The sequence below is a fragment of the Nanorana parkeri genome, unplaced genomic scaffold (genome assembly GCF_000935625.1).
Source record: "Nanorana parkeri isolate BGI_ZX_2015 unplaced genomic scaffold, ASM93562v1 scaffold19, whole genome shotgun sequence".
NCBI lineage: Eukaryota > Metazoa > Chordata > Amphibia > Anura > Dicroglossidae > Nanorana > Nanorana parkeri.
The window spans coordinates 3089713-3107475 of record NW_017306287.1 but is presented as its reverse complement, the minus strand read 5'-3'; the positions used below and the strand labels follow the sequence as shown (position 1 = coordinate 3107475).

General features: G+C 44.2%; 1 protein-coding gene across 1 annotated transcript in view; it reads left to right on the top strand.

Moving 5' to 3' along the window:
* NLRC3 (NLR family CARD domain containing 3) overlaps window positions 1-15831 on the top strand; it is a 33248-nt gene extending 17417 nt beyond the window's left edge. The window contains exons 5-19 of the mRNA XM_018562002.1: window positions 134-220; window positions 1567-1650; window positions 1899-1982; window positions 2625-2708; window positions 4739-4822; window positions 4984-5067; window positions 6329-6412; window positions 7848-7931; window positions 8030-8113; window positions 8586-8669; window positions 10322-10405; window positions 12275-12358; window positions 13365-13448; window positions 14513-14596; window positions 15698-15831. Of these exons, the coding sequence (XP_018417504.1) occupies window positions 134-220; window positions 1567-1650; window positions 1899-1982; window positions 2625-2708; window positions 4739-4822; window positions 4984-5067; window positions 6329-6412; window positions 7848-7931; window positions 8030-8113; window positions 8586-8669; window positions 10322-10405; window positions 12275-12358; window positions 13365-13448; window positions 14513-14596; window positions 15698-15788 (1270 nt within the window). The 3' untranslated portion in view covers window positions 15789-15831. The remainder of the gene's footprint in view (window positions 1-133; window positions 221-1566; window positions 1651-1898; window positions 1983-2624; window positions 2709-4738; window positions 4823-4983; window positions 5068-6328; window positions 6413-7847; window positions 7932-8029; window positions 8114-8585; window positions 8670-10321; window positions 10406-12274; window positions 12359-13364; window positions 13449-14512; window positions 14597-15697) is intronic.
* The last annotated feature ends 1932 nt before the right edge of the window (window positions 15832-17763 follow it).

Below are 17763 nucleotides of genomic sequence, written 5' to 3'. Positions count from 1 at the left end.
GGGGGGGGGGGGTGTTGAACTAGGACTATAAATGATCTAATGTCACACCAAATTGATTATCGGTCATTTGCTATGACTTTATGGAACCTGTTAGTCTCCTACAATCCATCATAGATTTATTTTTGTTACCCAGAATGGAGAATAACAACTTTAAAGATGATGTGATGGAGCTTCTGGCTACCATCCTGCGTGCCAAGGACTGCGCAATCCAGAAGATCAGGTAAGAGATCTGCTCTTTCCTCACTTAATCTGTTATCACCTTTCGAAACACCAGTGTTTGCCAAGAACCCCCTGCTGTGGGTCAGCTTATCTACGGCACCCCTTGACATAGGTACAAATTGACTCTACCCTTAGTGGTAAAGCCCCCTTAAACTTTCAGTTTAAATCAGCTAATTATATTCATATATATGTGTAGTGTTGGTATGGATGAGTTTTGCTGATTGCAGACAGGGCCGGATTTTCCACAAGGCCACTGAGGCCCGGCCTCGGGGTGGCAGGGAGCAGAGGGGCGGCAGGGGTGTGGAATCTCCCGACGCCTGGGACATGCAGTTCCGGACGCCGGGCGGATAGTTGTTTTCTAGTTAGCCTTGCTTTCGGCAAGCAGAGCTAATATACAGCAGGGAAGCCTCTTGTTCGTTTACAAGTGATCTCAGCGATGTCGCCAAGATCACTTGTAATAAAAGACTGCAGGTCCGTCCACCCCCCTCGCCGTGTACCTCTCTCCTAGCTGGCCGCCTCGCTCCGGAGATCTTTTATTATGGAGTGCAGGAAGCAAAACAGAGAACGTCAGTTCTCCGCTCTGCTCCGTGTAAACAGTGAGAGGGGAGAGCTCCACTCGCAACCTTCCCCTCTCGGCTATCACAGGAGCTCCAGAACTCCTATATTGGAGGTGACAGGTTCAATAAAGAGAACCTGTCACCTCCAAATGCTATTACGCAGGGATTTGTTAGCAATAAAGTTAGGTGGGGAAAAAAAAAATGTTAATTACATTTTTTAAACAAAAAAATAATTAAATAATAAATAATACAAAAAACTGTAAGAAATAATAATTAAAATAAAAAAGGTGATTAAAAAATAAAAGTTATAAAAAAGTAAAAACTGGTAAGAAAAACTATACAAAATAAAAAAAGTAAAAACAAAATAAAAAAAATTTAAACTAACCCTGCCGTCCCCGCCATCTGGTTGTCATTCTTCATTGGGGGTGGGGGGTTTGGCAAGGAGGAGGGTGCTTTGAGAAACCTGGCCATGGGGCAGCAGAGAGAGTAAATCCGGCCCTGATTACCGGGCTATTGGTCTTGCTCAGCGGGGGTGTTGGACCTCTCCAGGGAGACCTCTGGTTCCACACAGAGAGCAAGGGTCTATAGGATGTTTCTATATAAGATGCTCTCCCATTACAGGAATATTAGGTTAAACTGGTTGTCTTAAGTGATTTTCATCTTGAAACAATATTAATGGTTTATATTTAGGCAAGGTTCTTACTATACTATGTGCATTGAGAAGATAATGATTATTTTGTCTGTACTGCAATAATAAGTCTATGAACTGTTTGCTGTGCTCTCTTTGCAGCCTGTCAGAGAACCAGCTGGGTAACAGAGGTGTGAAGGTGCTGGGAAAAGCCCTGATGGTGAACTGTACACTCCGTTCCATTGAGTAAGTTGTGCAGTATCCGACTTAGCTAGTATTGAGTATTCAGTGCCGACATGCAGCAGAGGCAGCCATCTTGTTTTGTACGCCAATGATTTTGAGAATATATTCAGGTCAAGTGAAGGTCTTGCCTCAGATGCTGGAAATTCCTAGTGATGGGCAGACAAATGAGCTGCTTCTCCACGTGCAGACTTTGTTATCTACCTCTAATTATGAATAAATTGGCCAATAACCTGTTATATTTCATGTCACAGCCTCCACGGGAATAGCATTGGACCCAGTGGTGCCAAAGCCTTGGCGGAGGCGCTAAAGAACAATCAGGTGCTGCAGAGCCTAAAGTGAGTACAGAATGCCAAGTGTACTTTTTATATGTTCGGTGTACAGACAACAGGTCTGACCTTTCCTCAAGAAACGAATGTTTGGAGAGTGGGCGGTGGGACCTCTTCAATGGCTGGTGGATTCATCCTCTGTGTTTGTCCTGGTAACCAGAACAGGAATAGAAGGTAAATCTTCCAATGGGGACATGTGTCCCAGTGACAACTATCTAAGAAGGGATTCCCCTCACTTTGGAGAGATTTTTTTCTCAGTTCTGGTTGTGTCTAAAGTACAGGAAGTGAAAGGAAATCCCCCAAAGCACTACAAATGGCAAACAAACTGGTAGCGGGTTAAAGGAGAACTATGGGGTTAGGGCTTTTCCCCATAGTTCTCCTTAGGGTAACGGGAGGAACTAGCGTCCTCCAGTCACCCTAGGCTCAGTATACCGTGAGCTGTAGCTCGCGGTATACTGAGACGCCGCAGCTGGGACAATTATGCCGGGATCCGCCCAGCTGCATGACTGACAGCTGGCTCTGCCTATCTATCTTTAAATCTATCTTTAAACCCTTCCCTACTTTATCTAAAAAAAAATGTTTTGGCTTTAGATGTACTTTAAATATTTTCACATGGCATGTTGTTTTTAGCAGCTATTGTTTATTTTGCAGTCTTCAGAACAACCAGATAAAGTCTGAGGGAGCAAAGTGCTTGGCCCAGTCTCTGCTGCTGAACCGTAAGCTAATGGTTCTGAAGTAAGTATAGGTCAGTCTGTCTTGGGAAAGTCATGTGACTAGGAGACACCTGGATGTAGCATAGGAACATCATTTTGGGGGTTCTACCACCTACAGAACTTTCACTGCTGACCACATATATCTTTACAAATTGATATACACTGTATGTAATTACAATACTCATGAAAGCTTTATTTCTTTCCCTGTCCATTGAAGGACACATGAAGTCTTTCACCTTCGGGTTATACTGCCACCTCATTGGATTGGACACTGGCAAACATAAATGCTGTTGGCCAGCTCAGGATAAGCCCTCTTACTACCAGCATGCCTTAGTGTTTTACTAGTGTCCTAGGAGGAGAGACGTCTTCACTTCAGCTCTACTGGAAAAAGTCTAATCCAATTTTTTGCTTGCATTTTTTTCCCCGCTTCAATCAAGACTCTTCTCTACAGCTGCTTGAGCTGGACTCTATGATTTCAGCTATCTAGATTGGCTTAGTCTTAGTCTTTGGAGTGCCATGACCGGACCCTGCTGGACTGGATGTTGCGGGGGTAGCCTGAAAGTAACCTTCAGACACTGGGTTCCAGGTAATGTCTCCATGGGATCTCCACACCCGGATCTTGGCCTTTCCTTCTTGTTCGATTTGCAGACTTGAGAGGAAGGGATTTCTGGCAAACTTTCTTGCTCTGGTTTAACCCAGGCAAATGTTCTACGCTGTCCTGTTAAGACTCCTGGCCGTTGTTCCATGGACTCCAATGCATAGTTGGATCTCGAAATCTGTGACTTTTTTAAAGCTCAAGGATAGGCAGAGTATCAAAGTTTCCCATGGCTTGGCCCCAGAGGTTTTTTTTTCCTTGCAAAAAGATGGGAGTTAAGCTTGGCCCTTCAACTCTATCATTTTGACAGTCTTCCAAGCTAATTTTTGGTGAAAAGATCTACTTTCTATCCACTGAGTAATCCTTATTTGTACCTTATCCAGTCTGGCTACACTGTGGAAACAAACTTTGGTTCTCTATATGTTCTCAGAAACCACGGTTTCGCTCCTTGGAGGTAATACTGCCCTAAGTTAACCTCTAGGGTTCCCCACTGGTTCTCATCGCCCTGGCTTGGGGAATCTCTGCTTTGCCAGCCATTCAATGCATGGAACCCTGTTGGACCTACAATGGGATCAGGTGAGTTGAGGCTCAGGGCCTTCTTCTGAGCTAGGGTAGCTTTGATCTTCAACCATGATATCATTCTCGGGTCCTTTTGTCTGACCCGTGCGAGAAAAGAGCTCCTTCTCCTTGTTGTTGCCTCTCAGTACAAAAGTGGATCATGGTTGATCTTCTTGAATGTTCTCTGTAAGGAGCTTGTTGGAATAGATAGATAACTTTAGTGGCCCTATGATAACTCCTGTGTCCAATCCTAATGGAGGTGGCAGTATAATCCCAAGGTAGAAGACTTCCTGTGTCTAAGAAAAGGATTTAAAAAAAGAACTCCAGCAAGCCCAGTTTGCCTCCACACTGACAACATAACTACAGTACAATATCAAAACACTTGTCTGTCTGTGTCACTGCTGGAGAGATCCACTCTCACTCTGTCCTGGTGACCTTAGTCATCGGAACAGGAATTGGGGGGAAATCCACTATTAGGACACCTTCTCCACTGACAACTGTCATCACTTCCCGTTGTGTCTCTGGAACAAGAAGTGAAGAGAAATGTGCCAATGGAACACAGACAACAATAAAAACCTGACAGAGGATTTTACCCATACCTTACTTTATCCCGAAACCTAAAAACAAAAGTTTGACTGTAGATACATTTCAATGTTGGTCACACATACCCGGAAGTATTTGGAAACTTCAACCAGATTTCAATAGCAAAAATGACCAAGCGGATCAAAACAAACTATAGCCAGCTGCTTTGCTCAATATCTTGTTGACCACAATCATGAATGATTTTTTTGCTCACTGATATACTTTAATTAGTGTAGAGACTTGCAATATTATAAACTGTTCTGTTGATAAGCTGGGTCTTCGCTGGAAAACTAGAAGCTTGTCTGTTTATCTTGCAGCCTTCAGAAGAACAGCATTGGTTGGGAGGGGGCAGAGAGCCTGGCAGCCTGTCTCAAAGAGAACCAGGTGCTCCACGAGCTGTGGTGAGTCCATGATTACAGCTGTAACTACCCGTCCTCTGCATTCTCATAGTATTGCTCCCTCACGTGATAGGAAAAAAACATTGAACCTTCTTACGCTCCATTCTCCTCACTGCTTTGTATGTTTCTCTTCCCATCCTACTGACACTTCTTTCTACATTCAGGTTATCCAGCAACAGCCTGGGAGACCAAGGAGCCACGGCCCTGGCTGAAGCTCTCACCAAAAACTCAGGTTTAATTACTTTGGAGTAAGTGACACCCAACCACAGGGGGGAGGTTTACCCTTGTATATCTACCGTATTGTATACATGTGTAGATCATCCTTCACGGTCCCACTGGACTTTGTGGGAACTCACAATGTGCATGCAAGCTTTATCTCAGCACAGCATCCAACTTGTGTCCCTTTCATGCCACATCCTGGCATCCATCACTCCATTTATACCTGTGTCAGGATCACTGGCCTCACTGGCCAAATCACTTATTTTGAAAGCCTCCTGAACAACTAAAGTGTATGTAAACCCTAACTGTATTTGTCAGTAACTATGCCGTCATGTCTTGCTGTGTACAGTTTTTTTTAGGCAAATAATGTTTTGTGACTCTGCTACGAAGTTTCTTACCTGGAGATTCTGCCACTACCGGCACTTTGTAACAACTCTGCTACGCAGGCCTAGGATCACAACTGCGGAGTGGGAATTTCACGGTCAGGTCAGCAAGTGGTCCCTTCAGCACTTTTCAATAAGAGTTCTAGACCTTTACATCATATCTGATCGTAGTTCGCCTGCGCCGGAGGAGCCGATGGCCGAGGTGCGCGTGCGCCAAGTGGAGAGAGCCGGGCCCGCTGTGCGCATGCGCGGTCACGGATCGCGATCCCGGAACGGAACCCGGTAAGTCTCTTACACACTTCCTGTTTCAGGCTGATAACAACACTAAACCACTGCTTGCAATTAGCTGCAGCATTGTCAGCCTGCCATGTGTGCTCCTTCAGCTGATATTTGGGCTGGCTGCCAGGTCTGTGCATGTCTCCTGCAGACCTGATAGGCAACCCAAAGGCCAACTGAAGGAGGAGCACACATGGCTGGCTGACATGGCTGCTTCTAATTCAGAGGCAGTGGCTTAGCGTTGTCAGCCTGAAACAGGTGAAATGAATCTACAAAGATAATTTGCTTAAGAAAACTGTACACAGTGAGGTATGAGGGCCTACTGAAAAATAGACTTAAGGTTTACACTGTGACCACCATTCCACCACCCCCCTTACTGGTCCAACCCGTTGCCACAGTTGCCGAGGGGGCATTTCCCGCTGCTATGTAGCTGTGGGGCCAGGAATGCGTCTCTCTACAACTGATTGGGTCAAGGGGAGGGGGTGCTAGTCACAGTTATGAGTGCATTTGGACAAACTCCGGTGAACGAGGTTCCTACCAAGCCCCCGATCATCAATACTGGTGACAAGTCTGTGTGTACGAGGCTTCAGCTGATCTGTGCTGTATATTAACTGAAGTCTTTCTGTTTCAGCCTGAAGAGTAATTCGATTAGCAACCAAGGCTTGAAATCTCTGACCATCGGGCTTAGCCAGAATCGGAGCCTGAAACACCTAAAGTGAGTCTGAAACCCCTTAAATGCAATGTTCTATAAGAGAGATGTCTACTCCCCTATTGTACATAGTAACCCCCGATTTGTGGGCTGGCTATAGGCTACATTGTATGGTGGCAGAATGTCATCACGCCTGGTCACAAGCAAGACACCGCAGTGAATGTTAGAAAAAGAAACAAATTGCTGCACTTTGGCCTGCAGCAGCTTTTTATGTTTATTGATTAGTAGCTGTGGTCACAAGAAAAGTTGCTGCAGCCCAGAGTGCGGGGATTCATGTGCTTTTCTGATTTGCCGGAGTGCAAAGAGTCGGAGCAGAGAGAGCATGCGATGAGCCACTCACCTTGGACAGCACACATATCTTCCTGTGAATGTCAGTAAAGTCACATTGCCAGTGACTACTGCAGGAAGTGTAACAGCCGCCAGTAGCTGGTTGTTGGAGCTGTAGGTTAGTGTTTGCCGCAGTGTGGGATTCGTGCCACTATTCCTACTCCGCCTGGAGACTGCAGGGCTCCCTTGTTCTGAGTTCCTTGCCGTAAAGTAGAGTCACACTAGTGTAATCTACAGGAACAAATACAACAGGGAGCAGGGGGAAAATTGATTGAGATTGTATGTGTTCCAGTGGACCTTTTTGGAGAAAACAACATCTCAGCTGGTTGCTGGCAGTATAGGTGTTTGGGTTATGTTGTTATATTTAATAGTACAGATATTACTCGAGTAATACAAAGATTGGGATAGAACCAGATAACCGAGCACAGCTTGGGAAACATTGCTGTAGGCTTAAAGTTAGACAACCATAACTCTCTCTAGAAGTGGCTGGTGTCTGAAGCTGCATCCTCTTGCTCTTGTGGTATTATTTACTGTTCTGTTCTGTTCAAAATGAAAGTTGTATTACACTTTCCGCTGATCTGATATATGTTCTAAAAGTTGATGTTTGGCTGCTATTGGCCTATGGGTGGGAAGGTGGACAGTCCATAGCAGAGGATCATGGGAAAGAATGCTCTACCAACAGACATCTTTTATAGTCATTGCTTTTTTACAAAGGGGATGCCTGTTCCAATGACAACTGTCTAAGAGGGGGATTCCCCTCACTTCAGAGAGATTTTCTCTTACTTCCTGTAGCATCTCCATGACAGGAAATCTTCCCAGCAGGACACAGACATGAAAACAGACAAAATAAACTGACGGGTTGTTTTAACCCTTTCCTCATCTAAAACCATCATCTATAGATACACTTCAGCTGAATAGGTTTGGTGTACAATGACCGTGCATTGCTTTCTGTGTCCTGGCGTGGGGGACAGTAGCCATCTTTGCTCTGGTGCCCACGTTAATATATTTTAGGGTATGACAGTGGGACACATAAATGGTGACCCTGTGCAGAGCTTTGTTTGATTTCCATTGTTCTCCTTCCGTTTGTCTAGATGATTCTGCGTTTCTCTTTCAGCTTGCGGGAGAATTCCATCAGCATTGAGGGAGCTCGAGCTCTGGCGCAGGCCCTTCAGACAAACACAGCCTTGGCACATTTAGAGTAAGAGTCCAAATCACTATTTGTGTGATGCATGTGGTATGCTATGGAATGTCAGCCGTTTCTGTACAGTACAATATCTGTTCCCTCCACCTTTACAGCCTGACAGCCAACCTTCTACATGACGAGGGAGTGGAGGCCTTGTCTGGAGCACTGAGGGAGAACCGCAGCCTGGAAACTCTACAGTACGTCTCTTCATTAAAGTCCCAGCATGTCCTCTCCTGTTATAACATCAGCATTGTAATAGGAATACAAACTAGAGTTGTACTAGAAATGCTGCGATCTGTGTCCCAGCAACCAATGACGCTTGCAGCCCGCACTGCAGGAAGTTGTCATTTAGTATTCCTCCTCTAAACAAATGACTTCCTGCTGCAGCAGCTTCCGGAGGGTTCCCCTGGGCAAGCAGGCCCAATCTGGCTATTTAGTTTGCCCATTTGTTCAACCGCAAACAATATGCGTCTGGGAGTCATGCCTGTGGCTGTCAGAGTCTTGCAATGCTTCATGGGACTTGTAGTTCCACAACAGCTGGAGTGCTGAGGTTGCCCTCCTGATCTATATAATATTGATTATATTCCAATGATGTAGCAAATACAATTGGTGAATAACCCGCATCAGAGTGGTCACATTGACATCTCACCTCTTCTGTGTCTCTTTCAGCCTCCAGTGGAATTTCCTACGAGTGGGGTCAGCGAGGTCACTTGCCGATGCTCTTCGCGTTAACGTGTGTTTGCGCTGTTTAGAGTAAGTGTGCCGTGTACTGGCAGCCAAATTCCCTGAGTCCCAATGTATAATGTTAGGGGGCAGTAGGTTGGTTATATTTCCTTACAGCGCTGGGGGTCCTGGCTTACTTCTCACCATGGCTTTGTTTATATGGAATCTGCAGGTCTTTGTCTGCATGTTCCTCCTGTGATTGTGTGCATTCCCTCCAGGTACTCCACCAATGTCATCATTCAATCCAAAAACATACTGAGAGGTTAATCAGCTTTCACCCCAATTGGCACTAGTGTGTGTCTAATGCTGGCCAAGTGTGTGCCATCTGTAGACCTACCTAAGCGGTCCGTTTCATTTCTTTCCAACCAGGCAGAGCCTTGTAGTATCTAATTGTACAATCAGATTGTAGGTGTGCAGACCGTCTTACATTGTGCGTGTTTACAGACCAAAGTAGAAAACTGCAGAGACCTCTCTGTGGTTTATTGGACCCCTTCCCATCCACCGTACGCATATATTTGGCCGGTTGGCGGCGGGGTTTTCTGTCGTATATAAGCACAGACAGTGTCACTGTTCTGTTCTGGGAGCGCGCTCTCTCGGCACCCCCAGCACTGCGATCAGGATGCCACCGACACCTCCTGGTCACTCTTTTGGATGGGTTCCCAGTCACGTGACAGCCAGCCATAGTGATTACATGACCTGGAGCCAACCTACTGGCCTCTGGCATTAAAATCTCCTTAAAAGGTTCCCACCACCAGAAAGGGGTTACATTTACTTTTTTTTAAAGCGTGAGGTTAAAACCACTGTAGAATTTGGTTGCGTTTTCTGAAGCCAATGCAAAGATTTTTCCTTACTTCCTGTGTGGTCACTGATTTAGGAAGTGAGCAGAATGTCTCCAACAGGGGTACGTACAGACAGTAAACACATCTATTTTGAAAATAGATTGTAAAAGTGAGGTGAGAAGCTGCATCAGATTTTTGTTGTTATCTCTGTGCTTGTGCGGGAAATCTCCCCACTTCCTGTGTGGTTACTGGGACAGGAAGTGAGGGGAAATCTTGCCAACAGGGACATAAATAGTTGTTATAACACTCCTTCACTCCACTCTGTGCCACAATGTTCCATGGCTGGCGACGGGCTAAAGGAAAAAGATTCTAATGACCGATTAGTATATTACGGGGTAAAGGAGAGAAGTCGAAGAATTCATCCAAGATGGAAAGGATAAAAAAATGAGGAAAAGGTAAAATCTGTTATATTGTGTTTAGCAGGAATGTGCGGATCACTTGCATGGCCATTGGAGGAGGGGAGATGAGTGAGGGAAGGAGGAGATGAGACTGTGAAATTTCCTTTTTTTTTCAATTCATCTTGTTTGGGGGTTTTTTTTTTTTGGGGTGGTTTAGGGATGGGAGGGATTTTGGGTTGTCGTTTCCCTTGCTTTTAGGGGGAAAATGGTTTTAATACCGATGGGAAGGGAAATTTATGGCGGCTGTTTTAGGAAGAAGTTATGAATATCATTCTCTTCTGTTTTGATTGGATTTCTCCCCGGGAGAGTCTTTTAACAGGATGTTTCTATGTCTGTATTGTTATATATAGAAACAATAAAGAAATATTATACAAAAATCAAACTGTTATATTTATGTTCCATCATAAGGTGGAGTGTGTCAAGGTTTGCTTTGTTTTCTGATTAGTCTGCAGGAAAATGCCATCGGAGATGAGGGGGTGTCTGCGCTCTGCAAGGCTCTGCAGGAGAACTCCACACTGTCAGCTCTGTAGTAAGTCCTCAGCACAATCACAATGTACATGAGAACAGGAATAGGGATTTGTGAGCAAGGAAAAGCTCAAATTAGCAAACAGTCCATCAGAAATAGTATGTGAATAGCAATGAGCGGGTTCAAAAATAAAGAGGTGAGTTCCATCTAAGTTGCCTCTTGATATAAATGCAAGCTGTTCCTTGACAGCTAATTGGAAAACAATGCGGAGTAACAGCTGTGAGTTCAGTCGGTTACACCACTAATTTGCTTTAAGAGATAACCTGCATATGATACAAGAGACAACTTGGATGAGGAATGTGCACTGGTAAAGAAGCTTGTGCACTTTTTTTTAGCAAAATATGACAATCGTTCTTTTCTACCAGAAAACTAATATCCCGCCGTCTTCCCTCGGGACGCCTCTTCCTGCTCAGAGAATGTCCTGTCCTGTGTTACATTACAAGATTAAAGCCCAACTCTATCCACATGAACCTTTGTCAGGCTTTTATTTGCAGTCTCCCTTTGGGGAGATTTTCTGTTACTTTGCTTGGAACAGGAAGTGAGGGGAAATGGCTTAAGTAGGAACTATTGCATGTGTGTCATCGCACTCCTGACCGGTAGATCTCAATGTTGATGGCGGATGTCGCCGCAATCACAAGCAATGTAGAGCAGAGTCACCGGCACACCAATTGTGATATAACTTTTTCCTTTATTGACACAAATCAATCATGTTATAAAGCAAACGTTGTTTTGGGCCGCAAAGCGTCCCTTTATATCAGGCATAGGATGTTTGCCTAATAAGGGGCCCTTTGTGGCCCCAAAACGTTGTTAGCTTTGTGATATGAATGACTTGCGTCAATAAAGGATGAAGTTATATCACAATTGGTGTGCTGGTGACTCTTCTCTACATGGCTCAAGTGGAGTCACCCAAACAGGATCCAACACTGTATCAGGTCATTGTTGTCCGTGTGCTCCTGTCCCAGGGACCACCACTTTCCTTATTTTTTTTCAGGGACAGGAAGTAAGATGACATCTCTCCAATAGTGTCATAGACAAGCAATACAGTCTTGACAGAAGTATTAAGTCTACACAAGTCTGTCTTAAAACAAAATAAAAAATGTATAAGGTGGAAGTTCACCCTAAAAAAGCCCATTAAACAGCCATATAACACATGTACATTGATACATACATAGCGCCACGTAGGACTTCTGTCTGGGCTCCGGTTGTCCTGCAATCAGCACTGCCGGCTTAACAGTGAAACTCATAGTGTTGCTCAGCACCCCCATCCCCCCCTCATGCTATCTACATCTTTGACAGCAACAGGCCAAAGAGGAAGCGTGTTCCTCTGAAAGCAATTTCAGGATGTAGATAGCATAACAGGGGGGGGGGGGGGGTGAGAGACACCATGAGTTGCACGGTGTCACTGGTAAATGGGTGACAGCTTCCAATGCTGATTACTGGACAATGGGAGTGCGGACAGAAGTCATACTAGGTGCTATGCAGCTATCACGGTACATGTGCTAATGTTCATTGGGTAATTCTTAGGTGATCTTACACTTTGAATATATTGAATATATTTAATAGAAAGAATTATAAATGGTATTATGCCACACACACCACCTGATATCTTTATATGTCATAAAGCCCTGTGATTCGGGTATCTCCAGCGTTCCCTTTGCTTTACTCAGCACAAACATCATCTTATACCTTTCCCGTGGTGTTGGAGTTCTATATGTGAAGTGCGGTATCAGTGCTGAGACACATGTTCTAGCTGGACAGACACTGTCATAGTTTTATCTCATTGTCTTACCATTAACAGCGCAATCCAGAGGAAATTATATCATGAGTCACTTTTTCCTTGCCTTGTATTACTGATTGTCAATAATGTTGCAGTCTACAGGGAACCGCCATTGGACCGTCCGGGGCGCAGGCTCTGGCAGAGGCTTTGCTGGTCAATAGGAGTCTCACCACTCTGGAGTGAGTATGTTCAAAGCAAATAACCAGACACAGGTTTTACAATAAAAAAAACGTTTGTGAGTATCAAGATCCTAAACACAAGACCACTTGATGAGCAGGTATGGTCAGAAGTTTGTGTACACCTGAACATCACACTGCTATGAGCTTGCTGGACATCCCAATACAAAACCATAACCATTAATATGGAGCTGCCCCGCCCCCCCTCCTTTTCAGCTATAACAGTTTTTCCTTGTAGGCTTTCCACAAGTATTTGGAGTGTGCCTGTAGGAATCTGAGCCCGTTCAACCAAAAGAGCATTTGTGAGGTCACGTACTGGTGTTGTGAGGTCACGTACTGGTGTTGTGAGGTCACGTACTGGCTCACAATGGTTCCAACTCATCCCAAAGGTGTTCAGTAGGGTTGAGGTCAGGGCTCTGTGAAGGCCACCCAAGTTCCCCCACACCAACCCCATCAAAGGAGCTGACTTTGTGTGCGGTAACATTAACAGTACTCCGTCATTGCAATCACCTGAACTCAATGTTTTTGAGGTGTGTCCATATATTTGGGCCCTATAATATATGTGTGATGGTCAGGTGCCCACAAACATTTGAGCATATACTGTAAGTATAGACGTGCTTTCCACAACGCAGTGCAGGCCTCTACAGCTTGCCCAGTCTGGGGGCATATGTCTCATGCTACTTGCACTTTAATGGCATTTGACTCTACGAAACACCTCCATCTGATATACCTTAGCATTGTAATATTGTGTAGTTGTAGAGTAAATCTGGGACTTGCATTAACAGTGCTCTAACCTCATCGAGTACCTCTTTTTTTTTTGGTGTTTCTTTGTTTCTCACCCCTCATGGCATTTCATTGTGTCTTCAGGAACGTGACTCCATCAATAAAATATGCTTCCTGATTGGCCAGAAAGCCAGCTCCATGCACACTAACCTTAGTGAATGTTCTGTATGTGTGTGCGGCGTCTTCTATATAAACAATTAACACTCGAATTTGTGTCTGCCAACAGTCTGCGAGGGAATCACATCGGCCTTGTAGGAGCCAAAGCCTTGGCAGGAGCACTCAAAGTGAACTGCTCTGTGCAGATCCTCAAGTGAGTACCAACTGCCTGGTGAACGGAGGGGACAGCCAATCCCTTTACAGGATTATCTCACCGCATACCTACATATATACAAGTGACAATATCATGGATTTGGGTCAATTCTATTTGACATTTTTGTGAATGTTCATCTACAAATGTGATGTTTTGTTTATTGTACCATTTATAAGGGAACATATAGGCAATGTGTGTTTTGAGATAAACATGTGAAAGGGATCTGTTAATGTACTGTGAGTAATCTTATACATGTGGTCTGGTTTAATAACTTTGTTCCTTAGTTATATTTATGTCGGGGGGCAGCCATATGAATAGTACGATTCTGCGCTATGGTGAACTTATCTGAAGTAGAATTAGGAAGCTGCTGTACCTATCTATATAGAAAAAACATGCTCAGCGCTACCAATAATGAATCTTTATTTGCACATTTCACATGCAGGTTCTGCTTCCTGCTTTGCAGTACTACACAATGGCTCTCCTTTATAGATTTGTTAGGGCCCATACACATCAGTGCACTACGGTAACAAGCGTTATGCTTGTTGGTGTGATGCGGTGCCATTCATTCTGATTGACAAATTAACGTATGTGCACTGCACCACATGGTCACGTATTACTATGTGCTGCAGTGCAATAGAGACAATGGTGCATGCACAGCTTGGGCTGTTATATTGCATTAGGCAAGTGAATAGGCTGCAATCATGCAATGCACATTAAGACGCATGCTTTTAACACACTGCAGCGAACCTGTGAATGGGCCCTGAGATTTGTAGATTAGCCCAGCTAGAACACTCATTGGTTCAGGGCAATCACTCTGCTTCCTGCTTTACAGATGTTCACATAAGAGATCAGCCAATGGGAACATCATTTTCACTGAGTTGGCCAACCTATAGATTTTCAGTGTAAGAAGGAGCAGGAACACACAAGCATTGTGGATCAAGAAGGAGAACCTGTATATGTAATGAGCAATATCTGCCTGTGTGTGTGTATATATATATATTATCCATTGCACACAGAGTGATGTAAGAGTTGTGTAGATGATGGCTTGTCTTGTATGTTTCCAGCTTGCAGGAAAACTCCATTGGTCTGGATGGCGCTATCTGCCTGGCAAATGCCATCTCAGGAAACCCTTGTCTTCTCTCCCTCAGGTATGTATGTTTTATAGTGGTCTGCACAGGAGTCCCCCAATAATACTGTATTCTCTCCTACAGTCTACAAGCTCTATAACATGATAGGTAATCTGGAGATGACAACTTGTGCCCTGTACTTGGTTGTCTTCTGAACCGCCATTAATATCAATTGATAACCAGAAGCAGATAATATGACATAACATTCCCATATTGGGGCCTTTAATACATTAGGTTGACTCATATTGGAAATAGTAGTTGTAGAGGATGCCATAAACCGAACCCTACCTTAGATATTGGACCTTGCTCTCCAAGCTCATTTGATGGGTACATTTCAGCACTTTCCGCAGTTATTGCATCATTTGGTTGTAATACAAAGCTGCCTCCAAACAGATCGCTGCCGGCCATGATTCCACAACCCAGAACTTCCACAGAATAGATCTTTCTGCAAATATCCAAGATTGTAACAAGTGAATCTACACATCTGTGCTTATGGTGGAGGGAGCACTGCAAGCCAGCCTCTGAACTAGGGTGTCTTCTGGCTTCCTCAGGGGGGCTTCGGAATTTTTGCACAGCAAAGCCTTTGCTTGGTCCAGGTGGGCCGGCCACCAACACAATGGAAATGAATGACACTAATCCAAGGAGGGTGGGATGTATTTAGAAAAAGACAGAAGTTCCCTGTCCTGGTTCCCCTCCCATCCTCCGCCATGCTGCCAATAGTAGGACTCTGATATGAAGGGGGTCTGAGATGTGAGGGGGTCCTAATGTTAGAGGACTTTTTTTGTTTTTTTGCATGGGGTCCCCCCTTAAAATCCAAACCAGAGCACTATCTCGGATAAGGATCTGGGATGGATTTAGGAGGAGGCACAGGTAATTATTTTCATTTTTACAAAAAGTTTGAGAAACGCTGCTGTGTCAGGAGGCACAATAGTGATCAGCCAGCTAAACCCATTCTGGCCAATCACAAACAGCCAGATATTCTCTACTGCTTGCAGCCATCATAGGTGCTTCTGATTCGTCCATGTTACCACCTGATCCTACCAATCCCAATGTTACATTTTATATTTCTCTCTATCCTGTGGTACTGGACGTTAACATGACTATGGAATTTTTCCTATACAGTTTGCAAGGGAACAACATTGGGCCATCTGGTGCCAAGGTGATAATGGAAACCCTGAAGAATGACGCTCCGAACTGCACAGTGTCCATATGAAGGACCTGAAGATGGTGCAGAGCTTGTACAGTGCAAGGTTAGACACTGTGGTAAAATGATCAGAGCGTGAGATTCTAGGAGCCGTGCATTTCATCAAAGACAAGAACTGTGATCATGACATACACACAGCCTGTGGTATTATAGATTTTGCTTCTCAATCTCTTAAGTGCAATAATCAGCAAATCCATAATATGTCCACACAAAGGCAGAACACATCTGAGCCCACAAAGCTCAATCATGGAAGGGCCCCGTATTAAAGCCCAACTCCAGACAAAACGGTTTATTTGGTTTTGGATACAGCCGGGGAGATTTCTCCTCACATCCATATCGGATGTTTATTTCTAAAATCACAATTTAATACAAGCAAAGGAAAGAAAATGACCTATAAAAACATCTATAAAACATGTAAATATTCAAAAATTGTTAAATAAAACTGACCAAAAACTATGACCGTTTCCTTTCATGCACTAGTTATAAATAAAGTTTGGCTATACGTGGCTTGCGTTAACTTGCTAAAATTTACACAGACAGATCTTTACGGTATAAAGCAGGGGTAGCCAAACTCCGGCCCTCCAGCTGTGGTGAAACTACAAATCCCATGATGCATCTCTCTCTGGGAGTCATGGCTGTGAGAATCTTGCAATGCCTCATGGGATTTGTAGTTCCACCACAGCTGGAGAGCCAGAGTTTGGCTAACCCTGGTGTAAAGTATCTAAACCCAGGAAACAAAATGTAATATATTGCAGCTTATTAGTCCTTAGATATGGTGGCTGCATTCGTTTTCTTTTTTTACCTGGGGAGCCTGCCAGTAACACACTTCCTGTCCAAGGGTGACAACACGCACTCACTGCACTGATCATAAGGGGAGGGGTTTTATAGTCCTAAGGCATAGCTGGAAACAATGTCTAGTGCTGAATGTTGTCAGATACAGTATCAGCTGAGAAGATTTCTGGCAGGCGCCACAGGTATGCTTTACACTTATAGAACACAGAGCAAAACACTTCCAATGGATTATTAAAGTGGACCCTTTGACTAAAAATCACATCATCATACAGCTCTGCATGCTGATATGAAATCATCCGACATTCATTAGCTAAACTAATATTTTTATTTTACTTACAATGTATTTTTCTCCACTTTGGTACAAATGATGTAACTGCATGCTGGGAAGGTTACATCAGCAGAGCATTGCTGGGAAATCTCATGAGATCTCATGGTAAGGCTGGGCACACACCTTACAACCATCGCAATACTTTTGTCTTGCGATGGTTGTAAGGTACTTAAAAGAACGTACGATCTGCCTATCTTGCATAGGCAGATCGTACTTGCGATGATCGCAAGCCACGCCCCCTGAGGGGCGGGCTTCCGATGACCGCAATGCCGAACGGGCAGTGTGCGCTTGCGCACACCGGCCCGTACGGCTGTTATCGTACGGACATGCCACAAACCCGCCGAACGTCGTACGATGCTCGGCGGGTTTTCGAACATGTCCGTAAGTTCAAAGTCGTGCGACCTTACAGTAGTAGAGGTCTCACGGCTTCCACACACCTTACGATAATCGTACGATCGCGGGATTTCCCGCGATTATCGTAAGGTGTGTGGGGACCTTTAGGCATTTTCCTCCCCTGAGATGATGTGCATGGTCACATGTCCCAGAGTTCCAGGAAGTAAAGGGAGAGCTAGTAACCTGCCCTTAATAAACATGGCCACTGTCAGAAGACTGGGGAAGAAAAGAAAAATAAAGATATGCAAAGAATACAAAGCCGGCAATTATCTAGAAGTATATGATTGTAGATTGTCATCACTAGACATTTCTGAAGGTGAATTTGTTGGTATTCTGAAGATCTAAGTAAAGTTCCTCTCTAACAAACCAAAAGAGAGGGAATAAGAGAAGCTTTTACACTTATATACAGTTCTCATGATAAATGATATGTATGAAAAGATCACAAATAAACAAATGATATTTATTGTAAAC